This window comes from Corvus brachyrhynchos, unplaced genomic scaffold, assembly GCF_000691975.1.
Source record: "Corvus brachyrhynchos isolate BGI_N302 unplaced genomic scaffold, ASM69197v1 scaffold30, whole genome shotgun sequence".
NCBI lineage: Eukaryota > Metazoa > Chordata > Aves > Passeriformes > Corvidae > Corvus > Corvus brachyrhynchos.
Genome location: NW_008235742.1, coordinates 325,818 through 341,289, shown reverse-complemented (window position 1 = coordinate 341,289; position 15,472 = coordinate 325,818). Strand labels below are relative to the sequence as shown.

Below are 15,472 nucleotides of genomic sequence, written 5' to 3'. Positions count from 1 at the left end.
GAGCCCATCCAGTGCCCTGCCTATCCAGCTATTTTTAGGAATATTAAGCCTATAATAAGCCTTTTTGGCTGGGGTCTATTTCTGTTTGTCCTGCTTAGTCAGGATTTTGCCTGAGCAGAGCCCTGGTTGGGAGCCAGCGGGGCGAGCGTGGCCGTGGCACTGCGCGGGGCAAGCGGGCAGCGGCCGCGTTCCCATCCCTCCTTATCCCAACGGAGCATCCCGACAGCCACACCAGAGCTTGTGACAGCCTGGCTTCATCCAGCAGCCAGCCATTTCCTTGGAGACCTAATGCAGATTAAACTGGATGGGTTTTTAAATAAAATTCCCTATGTAACTACAGGCTGGAGGGAAAATTCCCTCGGTCGGAGCTGCTTGTGGATGTAAACAACTTCATTCTTTGGATGGCGTCCTCCGAGGAGCCCTTGGATTTCGCTGTCACTTCACTGTGACTTATCTCTGCAGTGTAATATTTGCTTTGCCTCCAGGAAGGCAGCTCAGCCTGTTCCAGCTGCTGCTTCCCGCAATCTTGTCCTGGGAAGGGAACCGATGTCTCTGTTATTTGAGCTTTGTCACAGCAGTGGAATTTTTTCCCCAGATGAGCAGAACTCAAGGCAAGGTGTCAGTACATACTGACCGTGTTTGTAAGAAGCTGTCTCAAAGCTTCACTGAGCTTTTCCAAAGGAAATGCAGAGTAAATTCCACATTTTTCTTGTTGTTTTGTGGTTGGTGCTCAGCTTTTTTTATTAGATTTGAGTTGTGGGTGAGGTTTGTCTTGTGTCAGTGACTGTACTGGGCTTGTTCATCTCCATGTGGACAATAACAGATAAAATTGGTACAAATTCTACCAGAAATCCTGGAATTTGGGCTGGCAGCCAGCAGCCTTACAGCTGGAGAAACCTCCCAGTGCATCTCAGACTCAGGGTTTAATCTCTGAACAAATTCACACAGAGGTTTCAGAAGAGAAAAGACTTTGAGAGCTTGGAAGGTTCATCTCCAAAGTGTCTTGATAGAGACTGGGTGGGATGTAAACTCCAAAATATTCAAGCTATGGATGTAATCCTTAATTTCTGCCATCAGTGGTTGATTCCCCACCTTTCCCAACCTAAAACCAGTTTCCAGAGCGCATTATTTGCTCTCTAATAATTAATAATTGCATCCTGGTTTCTGGCTTGGTTTGAATTGCTTAATTTCCTGTGGTTCTGTGCAGCAGTGGAGGGTCTGGCCAGCATTTCCTCGTGGGTCAAGGCTCACAGAACCCTCGAATATCCTGAGTTAGAAGAGGCCCATGAGGGCAGTGAGCTCCAGGTCTCAGAGCAGCTGCAGTTTCATCCTCAGCACACCATCACTGCTTTGGTAACAAGTTTGTCATCTCACACAGGTGCTGTCCCACAAGTAAACCAAGTAGGAGTGGTTTAAAATGACAATATTTACTAATATTTCATAGATTATGGGTTTAAGTTCTGCGTTGTTCCTGTGGCATGAGCTTTGCTTAGTATAGAGATGTGCAGCGCTTTATTGGTTGTGTTTCTGGGAATGTTCATGTCTTTTATTTCCTGCCCACCTCTGTGGGTGTCTCTTGGTTGGTTTTCGTACAGAAATAGGTGTCACCTTCTCCCTTCCCCTCTCTGTGTCTCCCTGGTGGTGCCCTTGGTGTTGTGTTGGTGCTTCCCAGGCAGCCTCATGCTCTCCAGCGGTGCCAGATCCAGGTTCTTTTTCCCTGGAGTGAACATCAAGGTGGATAATTCTGTGTCTCACCGTCACAACTGGCCCAGCTGCCTCCTCTAACCCTGCAGCCACTGAAGCTCTGAATTATCTTTATCCCTTTTTCTCCATCGAGCTTTGAATTTTCTGCTTTGAAGTGTTTGGGTTCAGAGTGGGCATCGGGCTGACACCGTGTTGGCTTTGGCCCTGGGGCTGCTGAGGTTGCATCAGGAATTGAGGGACAGGACAAGGGAAAAGGCTTCAAACTGGTGGAGCAGGCCTGGATTGGATGTGAGGGGAAAATTCCCCCTGTGAAGGTGGCGAGGCCCTGGAATGGGTTTTCCAGAGAGGATATGGACTCACCATCCCTGGAAGTGCCTGAGGCCAGGTTGGACAGGGCTTGGAGCACCCTGGGATAGTGGGAGGTGTCCCTGCCCATGGCAGGGGGTGGCCTTGGGTGGGCTTCAAGGTCCCTTCTAACCCAAACTACTTTTGATTCCATGAGCCAGGAGAGAGCCAAGTGCTTCCATGGATTTTGGAGCCTGATCCGTGGCAAAGCCCCACCAGATGAGCGGCTGCAGTAATGACACAAAGCCATGCTTTGAACTGGAGCTCCAGTGACGCCCGTCTGGGCCGAGCTGCTGCACCCACACCTTGCACCAGCTGCTGTTCACCTCCTCCTGGGCACGTGGGTGTTCCCTGTGCAGGGACACTCAGACGCTGCCAGCTGTCCTGGGTGGTGGCACACGGGTGACCCAGTTCAGGGTGACACAGCCCTGATGTGACTGAGGCCTGAGCAGCAGCTCTGTCCCCTGCCCTGTGAGCAGGGAAATGTGGGAGTTAGCCACATCTGCAGGACTGCTTCAGGAATGGAGCCAATTTGTCACGTTCTTTATATTCTTGAGGGCAAAGGAAGAGTTTTTAAAGCAAATGGGCAATTGCACGTTGTGCTGAGTGTAAGGCTGTGACAGCTTTACCTTTTGGTCACTTTTGCCCATCTGTTTTTATAAACTTCCTTGATTTCATAGAATTTCAAACTGTTTGGGCTGGACCTTAAAATTCATCCAGTTCCACAGGGACACCTTGCATTGTCCCAGGGTTCTCCAAGCCCCATCCAACCTGGCCTTGGACACTTCCAGGGATCCAGGGACAGCCACAGCTTCTCTGGGAAATGCATCCCAGGGCCTCCCCACCCTCCCAGCCAGGAATTGCTTCCCAATATCCCACATGGCTTCACACGGCACCGAAGTTGCTCCTTGGTGGAAGATTCTGTGTCTGGTACAGAACTGAAAATTTACATACATGAAAAATGTGTTTTTCTGTGTCCTGTCCAGAAGAATTTCTTCTATTGGACAACACCTGGTATTAAAGAGGATGAAAGAGATGTTAAGAAAAGCAAACTCGGGGCATTTCGTTTTTATCCCTAGAAGTGTTTTGAAAGCCTGGAAGTCTAGAATAGCCTCTGACATTTTTTCAGAGCTTTATTTTTGTATGGACTTGCCAGAAAGTCCCCATGTCCATGGTATATTTAGCTGTACGTGCTGCCATGACTTTGCAAAATCCCAATTCCAGCCTGTTTTCTCCCAGCCTCTGCCATCTGAGCCTCAGGCTTTGGAGGAAGGCTGGAGAAAATAGGTCTGGAGATGTACCCTGGCTCTTCCCAGCCTTCCAGGGGAGAGGGGGAATTCCAGAGCTGAGGTTCTACCACAGAGCCCATCTTGCCTGGGCCCCATCATGTTTTAAGTCCAAGGACTATTTTTAGTAAGACAAAAAACAAACATTCCTTTCGATTAGTGCTGGTCAAAGGGAAACTCCTGCAGAAACCAGGCTAGGGATGGGATTTGTGCTGGAATCGAGGTGAGATTTTGCTGCTGAGGGATTTGATGGGCTGAGTTCCCTGTGATCAGGCAGAGGAGGCTCCTGGCTCCTTCTGGAATCTCTGTTTTAACCCTTCCTGCTCTTGTTCTGTTCTGCTCTGGTTCCTTTTTGGAAGTCTGCTCTTGCTCTCTGGTTGCTGCTTTAATTTCTCTGATCCTTTCTTTGGGAGGAGGGTCCTGGTTCAGAAGTCTGGACAGTTGTGGGAAAGGGTTTGGATCTACCTGTGTGCCCCTGTAATTGGGGGGGAAAGAAATCACATCTCCTTTTCCCATGAATAATTCCTCTGCATTCCTCCTCCATTAGAGCTCTCTCCATGATTTCCTCGATTTCCTAATCGATGAGCTAATCAATTTAATTAGCTGATCCTGTCCCAGGATGCACAGGGGCTGCTTTCCCAGCCTTGGGAATGTCTGTCGCCACCCACTGTGGCTCCAGAGTGGAGGTCTGAGGGAAAAGCCCGTGGAGCTGTGCTGGCTGGGAATGGCAAAACTTCGTTTAATCGGCAGCAAATTGGGCTGAGAGCTGCCGGTCTGGATCCTGCTCAGGACTTGTGATATTCCTGGTGGGAAGTGATAAAAGGGTCTGTGGGGAGAGCAGCACTTCTGCTGGTGACATTTTGGGAAGGAAGTTTGAGAGTTCCCCCTTCAGCATCGTGCTCTAGTGCCTTGGGATAACGCAAAAGCGAACGGGGATTTGGGAGCCCAGCGTTTGACTCTAAAGTCCTGAGGTTTGGTGTTCTCTGGGGATGATGGTTCCTCAATTCCCAGATTTCCATCGCTGATTGGAGCATTTGAAGGCTGTACATTGGATTTTCACATTGGATTTCATGTTAGGTTATGGTGGGTGCTTTGATGGGGGATGGGATTGGATCCATGCTCAGGGACAGGATATTTGGGATGTGATGGATCCATGCTCAGGGACAGGATATTTGGGATGTGGTGGGATTGGATCCATGCTCAGGGACAGGATATCTGGGATGTGTTGGATCCATGCTCAGGGACAGGATATTTGGGATGTGATGGATCCATGCTCAGGGACAGGATATTTGGGATGTGATGGATCCATGCTCAGGGACAGGGTGTTTGGGAGCTGCTGGATTTTCCCCACGGCCTCACAATACCAAATCTTAGAACTGTGTTTATTTCGATAGTTCTCACGAGCCACATGAGGCTTTGCTCTCTATTTTCCTTGGGAATCCTTAGGAAAAAATAAAGGTTCTCCCGTTTTTAGAGTGCCTGAGATGGTTTTACCTGGTCCCAGAGTCCATTCCAAGTGCATCAGGTGTCGTCCATGGATTTGGAGGGATACAGGAACCAGCTCTGGCCTCATTGCCTTGGAAGAACACGGAGCTTTCCCAGCATTATCCCTCCTCCTGGTGCAGCACCAGAGATCACAACTCCCTTTAAACCCTTCTTGGTGGTTTAAAAATCAGTTCTGTTTGTCCCAGCGCTCCTGAGGGCTGGGAGAACGTTCTGGGCCCTGCAAGAGTTTGTTGTTTCTCTGTTCACCTTTTCCATCACAGAAACCAGCCCTGCTACACCTGCACCTTCTACCTCTGTTTGGTGGATATTTGGGCTGCTGGACTCCTCTTCCCTTCAGCCCCTTGGCCAGAGGTTTGATCTGTAAAACCTCCCGGTTTTGATGTGTCTGTGCCTTGGGGCACCCCCCCAAAATGCTGAGGGAGCCTCCCCAGTCAGTGCCAACTCACAAGCACATCCTGATTATCATTTACTTCACTAAAACAGCTGCAAATCTCAGTTTCCGTTTAATCTCTCAATCCACAGAGCATCCTTGCACCACATTTTAAGATATTTTGATGTAATACCCCACCCAGCTGTGGTCCAGACCAGGAGCTGGAAAGCTGCAGCACAAAGTTTATCTGTTAGGAATTTATCGGTCCAGATGTCTGGAAATGGCCTCATTAACCAACCACTTCTTCCCTGGAGTAAAGCAGGGTTTGTTCCCTTGAGATGTGGCTAAATGGTGTCATTTTTTCTATTTGCAGATGTTCTCAAACAACGATGAAGCTGCGATCAACAAAAAACTGCCCAAAGAGCTGCTGCTTCGGTGAGTCCTCCCTGGACGCCGGGGGGTTGTTGTTTGCATCCAGGATTTTGCTGCTGTGCTCCCACATGGTGAGCTTGGATCGGGTTGCTCATAAAGCCAGACCCAAACAGAGGCAGGTCCAAGGTCTGTGTCATCAGTTTGTGCTGAATGGGATTGAGTTTTGGGGTTTTAAAGGCTGGATTGATTTGCTGCCTGCCTGTTTGGTGAACGGAGGAGCTTTAAATCAGGTCCTTAATGAGAGTAACCGGTGAGGATGGGCTGATGTAGAGAACAGGATTCTGCTTCTCTGAGGGGTTGAATTGAAAACAAAAGTTAATCCCTCTGCTCCAGTTACACTCGAGTGGACTTTGTCCTGTCCCTTGTCAATAGGAGCCAGATGTTCAGCTCCTGGCAGGATGGCCCCGTTGGCAAATTTTGCAGCAGCTTGGAGAAGAACAAACAGAGAGCACTGCTTCATCTAGCAGGATCCATCTTTATTACACACACTCCAGTATTTATATGTTTTGGGAACGTGCAGGGGGAAAGACAAAACAGCTACACCCCCAAACAGCTGGCAGGGCAGACTTTTGTGCCCCTTATCAGCCACTCATTCAACCATGCCATGTCCCATCGTTCTGGGAGATAAAGGAGAAACATTCACACCTGGTGTTCAGGGCTGCAGTCATTTCCCTGGTAGGCATTTTCCCGAGAGAGCAGAAGGCCCTTATCAAAGTTAAGGGAAACAAGAAACGAGTCGCTGTATACGGGCCTCTCGTTAAGGACACCATGGCTGCTGCTCCTGCATCTCTTTTTTCTTTTTTCTCCTACTAAAGCTTTATTCAGTTACGTACCAAACGTGTTCTGCTACTGTGGATCCTCTCCGCGGTCTGGCTGCTGCTCCTCTTCTTCCTCTCCTTTGTGTTTTTCCAATTTCGCCGTGAGCTCTTTGGCGGGGTTGAATACCCCGTTGGTTTGCTTGTCACAGACGCAGCAGCGCTGGGATTTGCGATAGCGCCGGAGGGCACAGCTCTCACAGGAGTAGCGCCGACACTTGGTGACCACGGGGTTCCTAAAGGAACCTCTGCGGATGAAGCATTTCAAAGGCACGTCCTCCTCATCGCTGCTCACCTCGTAGTTTTTATCGTCGTTGAAGGCGTAGCAGCCTTTGTCCAGCTCCTGTTCCATCTGCCAGCCGTGTTTGTAGTCCGAGCGGTCGTGCAGGAATTTGCAGCTGTCCCCGAAGCCGCAGAACCTGGTCTCTTTGTAGTCCTTGCAGATGTCGGGCTGGTAGTCCCAGCGCACCGTGGCCCGCAGGTGCTCCGGGGCACGGATGGGGCCTTTCCTGACCATTCCTGAAGAGGCGTTGCCCATCGATGTGTCCTTGGGCTTCACGTACTTCTGGTAGTTGTTAATGCCACGGTAAATTTTATCATCTTCCTTTTCTCTCAGCTCCTCTTGGATTTTCTGGCTGCGCTCGAAGATGGCTTGAGCATCCTTCTCCGTGTCCAGTTCATACACTGCTGTGGCTCCCATGTCTCCTGGGCCAACAGGTTTCGCTGACCTGGTCGCTTTGTAGGTGACTCCCATCTCCTTGGCAGGATCCTCGCTGCTGCTCGGCGCGTACTCCGGCCTCTCCCTCTTGCGGATCATGGGGTTGGCGGGGGGCCCGACGCCGCTCGTTCCGCACCTCGGTGCTGCCCTCCTCCCCGCTGCTCTCCCGTTCCTGGTCGCTGCCGGGCCGTTTTTGCCGGCCCCTGCCCGCGGCTCGGACCCGCTTCTTGAGCACAGAGCTGCAGGCGCCGCTCTCCTCCGCCATCGGGTGGCGCCGATCCCGCGCCGCTGTCGAGTGAACGCGTAAAGGATTCGGCGTTGAGTTGTAAAGTTGTGGACGCGAGGGGAGGATAGGAATTAGCTGACACTCGAGCTGCAGCGGCAGGCGCCGCTGCTGAATGTTTTACAGGAGCTACAGGAGGGTAGCGATCACACCTTTTCTCAGGATCGACAGAACCAGGATCAAAAGACTTCCCAAATCCCCCAGAATGCCCGTCCCCTGACTCCGCAGGCACTTCTGCAGAGGCATTGCTAACATTCGCAGCAGCCTCCAAATTTAAAGCATTTGTGGCAGGGCGTTCACGGACTTGCTCGGCAGGCTGCAAAGTTTTCAAAGCGGTAAATACGGTTTTCCATGTGATTAACATATCATTAACATATCGTCCGTGACCGGCCGCCCTTGCTCTCTCTCTGCCTCTAACTCCACTCCCACCTTTTCCACACCGTAGCGCTGTAGGAACCGGGGGGGTGGGGGAATGTGTTACAGTTGTTGATCAACCATACTAATAAAGCAGCTAACTTAGCTGTCGGGGTGTTAAATCCCTGTTCTTTCAAAATTCTCTGCAAAATCTCTTAAATAAAGCTGCTGCTCGTGGGATGTAGCCTGTCCCGTAGTTCTACGTTCGGATCTTACCTGTCCAGCAGCTGGAGATGAAAAATCGGGGTCCCTTCCAGGCGCAGCTCAGTTCAAACGCGGCGGCTGCTGCTGGAGATTCAGTGATGGTGTCCGTGTTCAGGAGCTATTTTGCAGCAGCTTGGAGAAAAACGAACAGAGAGCACTGTTTCATCTAGCAGGATCCATCTTTATTACACACACTCCAGTATTTATATGTTTCTACCATGGGAAAGTTTTAAGAAGGATTTGGGAACATGCAGGGGGAAGGACAAAACAGCTACACCCCCAAACAGCTGGCAGGGCAGACTTTTGTGGCCCTTATCAGCCACTCATTCAACCATGCCACATCCCAGCGTTCTGGGAGATAAAGGAGAAACATTCACTCCTGGTGTTCAGGGCTGCAGTCATTTCCCTGGTAGGCATTTTCCCGAGAGAGCAGGAGGCCCTTATCAAAGTTAAGGGAAACAAGTGTGGAGTCGCTCTTGTATACAGGGCTCTCGTTAAGGGCACCATGGCTGCTGCTTCTGCAGCAAACCCCAAACAGCTCAGACTTTGTGGATTGTTAGGGTTGGGAAAGTCCTTTAAGACCCTCAAGGTGTCTGTGGATAATTCTGCCCTCTCCTGTGGGAAGCAGGAGGGGAGTGTGGGGGATGATTGTCCCTCACGGGCACAGTTTGGGCTCTGGAAGCAGAGTCGAGTTTTTCAGTGCTTTAAACTCAGGTGTTGGACTGGAAATGGGGAAAGCGGAGGCAGATGGAATCTTGAATTATTAACAGCAACAGCGTTCTTACACTGCGAGAAACTGTGGCTCTGTCAACACTCGGTGGCAGTGAAGTCTGGGGAGGGGAGTGTGAGCCAAGGAAGTGCTGCTGGAATGAAAGGAACAGGGAAAAGGGATGACTATCCTTCGTTTTCAGTGCACTGCCTCCTCTGGAAGGGTATATCCCACCTGATTCTGCCTCTTTTATTCCTGTATTCCTCACCCCAGAGCACAATGTGTGGCTGTTAGAGCCCTCCCTCCTGCCGTGTGGATATTTGGGATTGGGGCCTGGGACACGGGAAATGATTGTCCATGTGTGTGGAGATCCCTGGGTGAAATGAGCTCCCAGGACCTGGGGAAGAGAGGCACCTCTGGGAGGAGCAGGATGGAGTCACAGCCACCACAGGAGGAGTTTGCAGGTGGCAGCAACTGTGCTTGTCCTGAACCATGGCTGGGATGTGCAGCAGCAGAAGAGTGACAAAAAGTTGTCTTTCTGGATTTTCTGAGATGATTTTCTTTTTCTGATGGGAGCAGATGCAACAAAGCCAGGGTTTGTCCTTGTGCTGAGGTGACAAGACAAGGGTTAGGTTGGGGACAGGTGGTGAAGAGCCCTGATGGGTGAGGCTGGGAGTCCGTGTGGCACTGGGAATGTGGGGAATAGGGTAGGGAGAAAAGGGTTGGGTGATGGAATGTAAATGGAATTTTACATGGATTTCAGGGAAGGAGAGGTGTGTGGGCATTGAGCTCCCCAGGAGCAGAACCTCGCTTGGAGCCTGGGTGAGGTTGCTGGTGGATGGAAGTGGAGTGATCCTGAGTGGAGCCAGAGGTTGAGGTTTGGCTCATTGCTGGGTGTGTGAAGGCACAGTCACCTCCAGAGGTGTCACCTCCTGGCTCTCAGCTGGCGGGAGACAAAGCTGGGGCAGGCGCAGCAGTGCCAGGACACGGATTGGTCACCACCTGCTGGGGCTGGGGCTGCCCCTGCATCCCTGGCAGTGTCCCAGGCCAGGCTGGACGGGGCTTGGAGCAGCCTGGGATAGTGGGAGGTGTCCCTGCCCATGGCAGGGGAAACCAGACAATCCCTAAGGTCCCTCCCAACCCAAACCATTCCATGAACACTGCCGGACAGTTGGAGAAGGATTTGTGGCAGGAAGGAGGGATGGTCCTGCGTGGAGCAGGGATTTGCATCAGGACAAGCCACAGCCCTGTGGAAATGTCTGTGCCTGTTGTGTCCTGCTGTCACTGATCATCCCAACCTGCTGCAGAGCAGGGAATTGTTCGGGATCGGGTGGAACCGAGGGAAAATCGGGAGTTGATAAATGTTTAAAGCTCATAAGTAATGGTTTGGAGAGCTGGAATTCACTGTTAGCATACTGCGAAAATTAATTACTGTGCATTGACAGTGCAGCCTTTGAAAGGGAAACTTGGATGGGTTTTCTGCGGGAATCTCCTGTAAATGGGTGTCCCTGTGTGCAGGACAAAGGCTGGTGTGTTTGGGCACTGCTCTGTGAAGTCCTGTTCCCTGCTCCAGGCACTCTCAGACGGCTCTGGGGTCCCTGGTTTGTGGAGTGAAAGCTGCACTTAGGCAAAATAAAGAGGAGGAGGATGTGAAAGGGGAGAACAGCAGCCTTTATCCCTAAAAGTACAGGGATGTAGCAAGAGGGGTGGTGCTCCCGAGGGCTGTCCTGGGACGGATGTCCCGTGTCTGGGATGCAGCGCTGGCATCGTGTTCTGCCTCACCTGGGACAGGGACGTTTGTCCTGTGTGTCCAGAGAGCAGGACATGGGTGGAGAGGTCACAGATCCCAGGATGATTTGGGCTGGGACCACCCCCTCCCCCCCCCTGCCGTGGGCAGGGACATTTCCCGCTGTCCCAGGCTGCTCCAAGCCCCGGCCAAGCTCCCTTGGACACTGCCAGGGATGCAGGGGCAGCCCCAGCCCCAGCAGGTGGTGACCAATCCGTGTCCTGGCACTGCTGCGCCTGCCCCAGCTTTGTCTCCCGCCAGCTGAGAGCCAGGAGGTGACACCTCTGGAGGTGACTGTGCCTTCACACAGCCAGCAGTGAGCCACAGCAGCAAAAGGCAGAGTTCCCTCCACTGCCCCCTCGCTCCTTGGCTGCTCCAGCTCCTCCCTGTCAGTGTCTGCCTCGGTGACTCCCAGTGGTGACTCCCTGGTCTCTGCTGGCTCCAGCTGTGGTTGTGTCCCCAGAGGGGCATCCTGTCCCTGTTTCTCTGCATTCCCACTGCTGTTGGAGAGGTGTTTTCCTTCCTGGGGGCTGCCTGCCAGTCCTGGCAGCCAGCCCCCAGCGCCAAGCCTGGATTTCCCTGGCAGAGGCGTTCCCTGCTGCCCTCCTGAAGGAGGCTGCACTGCCACTGTGACGTGGGGCTGCTGCACAGCTCCCACTTGGCCGGGAGCAGGGATCAGGCTGCGGGAATTCAGCTGCTCCTGCTGGGTCACGGGCAGGTCAAGCAGTTTGCAGCTCCCTCCTGTCTTAAGCGGCTTTGACTCCGTGCTCTGCTCGTCCAGCCCTGCCCAACACATCCCCAGCACACCCCCAGCCCTGGCTCTGCCATCCCCACACGCTGCTTTATCCCTCGGGAGCTGGAGTTGTGCCCAGGGGGAGCACTGAGTTGGCAGCAGAGCTGTGGTTTCTGTCCCCCTGCCCAGCCCGTGGGAGCAGGATTGAGATGGAAATGAACTGGAATTGAACTGGAATTGAACTGGGATGGTGGGGGGGTCGCTGGCAGAAATCAGTGTGGATAATTTTAGAAGGCTGAAGGTCTAAGCTGGCTCACCTTGGAGCCCGCAGCATCCAGGGATTTCATGAGAGTCTTGACCTTAATCTAATTAGAGCAGCAGTGGGAAAGTGAGGAGTCCTAGAAACCCCTGAGTGGATTAAGAGGTTGAAACCTGAAAATTGCTCAAAGTGAGTATGTTTTACCCAAATTGTGCAGAGCTGAGCTGTTCAGACAAAACCATACACGTAGGGAGTCCCTTTGCTGTGTGACAATTTAATCTGCTGCAATTCCAGACTTAATTCCTGTTTGGGAAGCTCAGTCTGTGATCACTGTTTGATGATAAAGTCAATTTTGTGGATTATTTCCTCCACTGTCAACTCTCAAGAGTAAAAAGACCGATGTGAAAGGGCTCATCAGGCAGCTGTGAGAACAGGAATCCTGTTTGGGTGGAAAAATAAATATCCCAGCACGGTGCCTTTGGGGCTGTTAAAGCAGAATTGGGGGAAATCATTGAAGTAGTGCTGATCAACTTTCTGCTGCTGCTCAGTCACTGCTTATCTGTGGGGCTTGGGGTATTTTAATGTTCTCCAGCAGTTCCTTGGAGAGGGAAAAGCACCTCCTCAGGGCTTCAGTGGATTTCTCAGCTTGGGTCATGGTGCCTGCAGGACTTTACCTGTGCTCCTTGCTGCCCTTCCTGGCCCATGGGGAGCAGCTGGATCCAGTAAAATCCACAAGCAAGGAGTGACTGCTGTGAAAAAGTCATTTTTGCGGCCTGATTCTGCTGATTCATTGACTCAGGGTCTTGGACAAGAGCAAGAGGAGCTGAGGGAACACTGGAAAAGGCTCTGGAGGTTCTCAGAGCTGAGATCTCTGTGCTGGGGAGGGAGAGGGGTGAGGGTTTGGCCGGGGTGCATCCCTGTTATTGTGTGGGCAGGCTGGGAAGGGAGGAGCAGGAAGTGGAAGAGAATTTATCTGAGATCTACCAGCCCTGATAGAGGGATGAGGTGGTTATTGGCAGTCTGGGATTCCCGTGGAGAAGGGAATTTTAATGAAAACAGAGAAAACTTCCATAGTGAGTGACCCAGCCGCTGCTCCCGTAGAATTTGAAGTTTTACTTTCACCCTAAATTCCCGCTGTAGGAGTAAATAAGAATTTTCCCCAGCTTCTCTCATTTCCCCAGGTTTTCCTGGTATTGTTGTGCATGGACATGGTGCTGAATAAACCCTTGGACACCAGTAAATGACATTGGGGGCAGGGGGAGCCTTGTCCGTAGGCAGGGAGGGGGAAGCTGCTCTGAAATGCAGAACTGGGGATCCCAAACGGTGTTAAAATGCACGTGGGATCTTCTCCAGAGCTTTCCCCAGCACATCACTGTCAGTTTTGTCTCTCGATAAGATCAGAAGTGCCTTGAACCCCTTGAATCTTAACCCCTTAACTCCTTGGATCCACGAGTATCCCTGGGAAGTGTGGGAGCACAGGAGGGAACGTGGCTGTTTATCCTGGTTTAGCTGAGTGCTGCTGTGTGATACCTTTAGCATCAATGTTTTTTTTTATTCACCCTTCATCAGGAACACCCTTTCCCCCCAATATTGGTGTTTCTGAAGTGCTTTTTCCATCCCTGCTGCTCAGGATGCTCCTGGCTGACGACACTTGCCTTCTCTTTCGGGTGGCCTTCAAGTTGAGAATATTAAATTAAAATATTAAAGCATATTGTGGTTGAACTCTTTGTATTATCTTTGCAAAACCTACAGTTTTATAATTGCTCCCAAAGGGAACGAGACCTTGATGTCCTCCCACCCTCTGCTTGACCTTGTCTGCTTTGGGACACGATTGTTTGAAGAACCATCAACCATAAAGTGACATTGAAACCCCATTGAATTTTATACATTATTGATGTCTTGGTGCAGATTGGGAGCTTTCCATGAGCTCGGGGCTTCCTGCATCCACAGCTGGGGGGGTGTGATCCCGAGGGAAAAGCCTGGCAGTCTCAGCCTTGTCATTCCTTTATCCCAATAATAGCCCCGGGCGTTGGCCATGTCCCCGGGGTGTGTCCTGGCCCAGGGTGACACTCAGGAGTGACCACAACGTGGTTGGTCCCTCTTGGCTGAGCACATCTGGCTCTGCCAGTTGTGGGAGCGCGGAACCCTGGATGGGGCCTTAAGTCCCATCCATTCCCACCCCCTGCCATGGGACACCTTCCCCTATCCCAGGGTGCTCCAGCCTGGCCTGGGACACTTCCAGGGATGGGGCAGCCACAGCTTCTCTGGAAAACCCATTCCAGCCCCTCCCCACCCTGAGAGGAAGGAATTTCTTCCCAATATCCCATCCAACCCTTCCCTCTGGCAGTTTAACCCCATTCCCCCTTATCCTGGCACTCCAGGCCCTTGGGAACAGTCCTGCTTCACCTTTCCTGTAGCCCCTTCAGGTACTGGGAGGCCACAGTTGGGTCACCCTGAAGCCTGAAGAAGCCCAGCTGTCCCAGCCTCTCCTCCCAGCAGAGCTGCTCCAGCCCTGCCATCACCGCTGGGCGAACCAGGAATAATCCGGGCACCGAATCCAGGCTGTGCCCTGCCTCCATCCCTGGGAATGAGGGATGGCACTGCCCGCTTTGGGAGCTGCTGCTGAAGGTGCTGGCGTGTTGGAGTCACTCCTGTGCGGAGTCACAGCCAGCCCAGCAGCCCTGGTGGTGCTCCCTGTCCTGTCCCAGTGTGGGGCTCCTGCAAGGCTCGCTTTGGGTGAGCAGTCACTGATTTGGGGTCAGGAACTACTCCAAGGTGTGAGGTTTCTGTTTCCCAGTGGCTCCATAGCTGTGTTTTGCTTCCATTTGGGAATTGCTGCCTCTGCACTTCTTTTCACAGTTCAGCTTTCAGCCGAATCACAAAGAAGTTTTGCTGTCCCAGTCTTTTTTTTTTTTTCTGCTTTCACCCCTTTGTTTTCCATGTCCCTTTTGTTTTAAATGTCAATAACCAATAAGGTATCTCTTATTTCTGTTCCAGAATTTTCTCTTTCCTGGATGTGGTCACTCTGTGTCGTTGTGCTCAAGTTTCCAGGGTAAGAACCTTCCTCTTTCCTGGTGGATTTTAGCAGGGGGTTGGACTTGGGTGCCAATCCTCCCTCTCCAGCATCCCCAGCACGTCACCCCAGGGGGGTTGGACCAGGGAGTTTTGTGCCACTCAGCTGGAGTTATTTAGTGTCCCCTGGAAGTCCTGGAAAATTCCCATAGCCCCAGTGAGGGGGAATTCCAAGCTGGAATAGCATTTTCCAATGTCCCAGGTACCAAGGGGATGGGGCTGACTTTTTGCCCAGAGCTCTCCCCTCGTTCTGGGTTTGTACAGGGACCTCACACCCCTGAAATCCCCAACGTGGGATGAGTCCAAAATGGCATCCTGTGGGTTTTGGTGGAAAGACAGGAATTCTGATTCACAAAGATGCTGCACAGTCAACGTTTATTTTCTCCTTGGAGATAGTTGGAGTAAGCAGGGAAATAAAATGAGGGGTTTTTCTTATCCTTTGTGGGCTTCACTTGATGAAATCCAACTTGGATTATTTGTTTGGGAAAATTCCTCCAACTGGACTGGAAGGTCCATTTATCTGGAGCTTCCAGATTTATTCAGGTTTATTTTTCCTGCCAGTGTCTGGTAGCTCCCAGAGGAAGCAGCACAGCAAGGGTGGGATGGTGATCCAGGGAAGGAGTTGGAGTGGTGTGTTCACCATCCTGGCTGGGTGACACCTGCAAAAACCCATCAGTCCTGGCTCCAAACCTCAACCACGACTGATTTAATTACTTTAAATACATTGGAATTTTTAAAAAAAAGGATGCTTAAACATTGTTAATTGCATTAAAAAATACCCAGTGTGGTGTCTGGGCATTACAGTGATGACCTGAATAACACAGGCCTTGCAGGGA

General features: G+C 51.6%; 1 protein-coding gene across 4 annotated transcripts in view; it reads left to right on the top strand.

Moving 5' to 3' along the window:
* FBXL20 (F-box and leucine rich repeat protein 20) overlaps positions 1–15,472 on the top strand; it is a 36,102-nt gene that overhangs the window by 6,763 nt on the left and 13,867 nt on the right. For 3 of the 4 annotated variants that reach the window (XM_017735658.1, XM_017735729.1, XM_017735839.1), the window contains exons 2-3: positions 5,585–5,646; positions 14,562–14,616. In XM_017735658.1, coding sequence (XP_017591147.1) covers positions 5,585–5,646; positions 14,562–14,616 — 117 coding nt within the window. Of the gene's footprint in view, positions 1–5,584; positions 5,647–7,074; positions 7,198–14,561; positions 14,617–15,472 lie in introns of those variants that run through there. The other variant, XM_017735790.1, reaches the window with a different exon arrangement.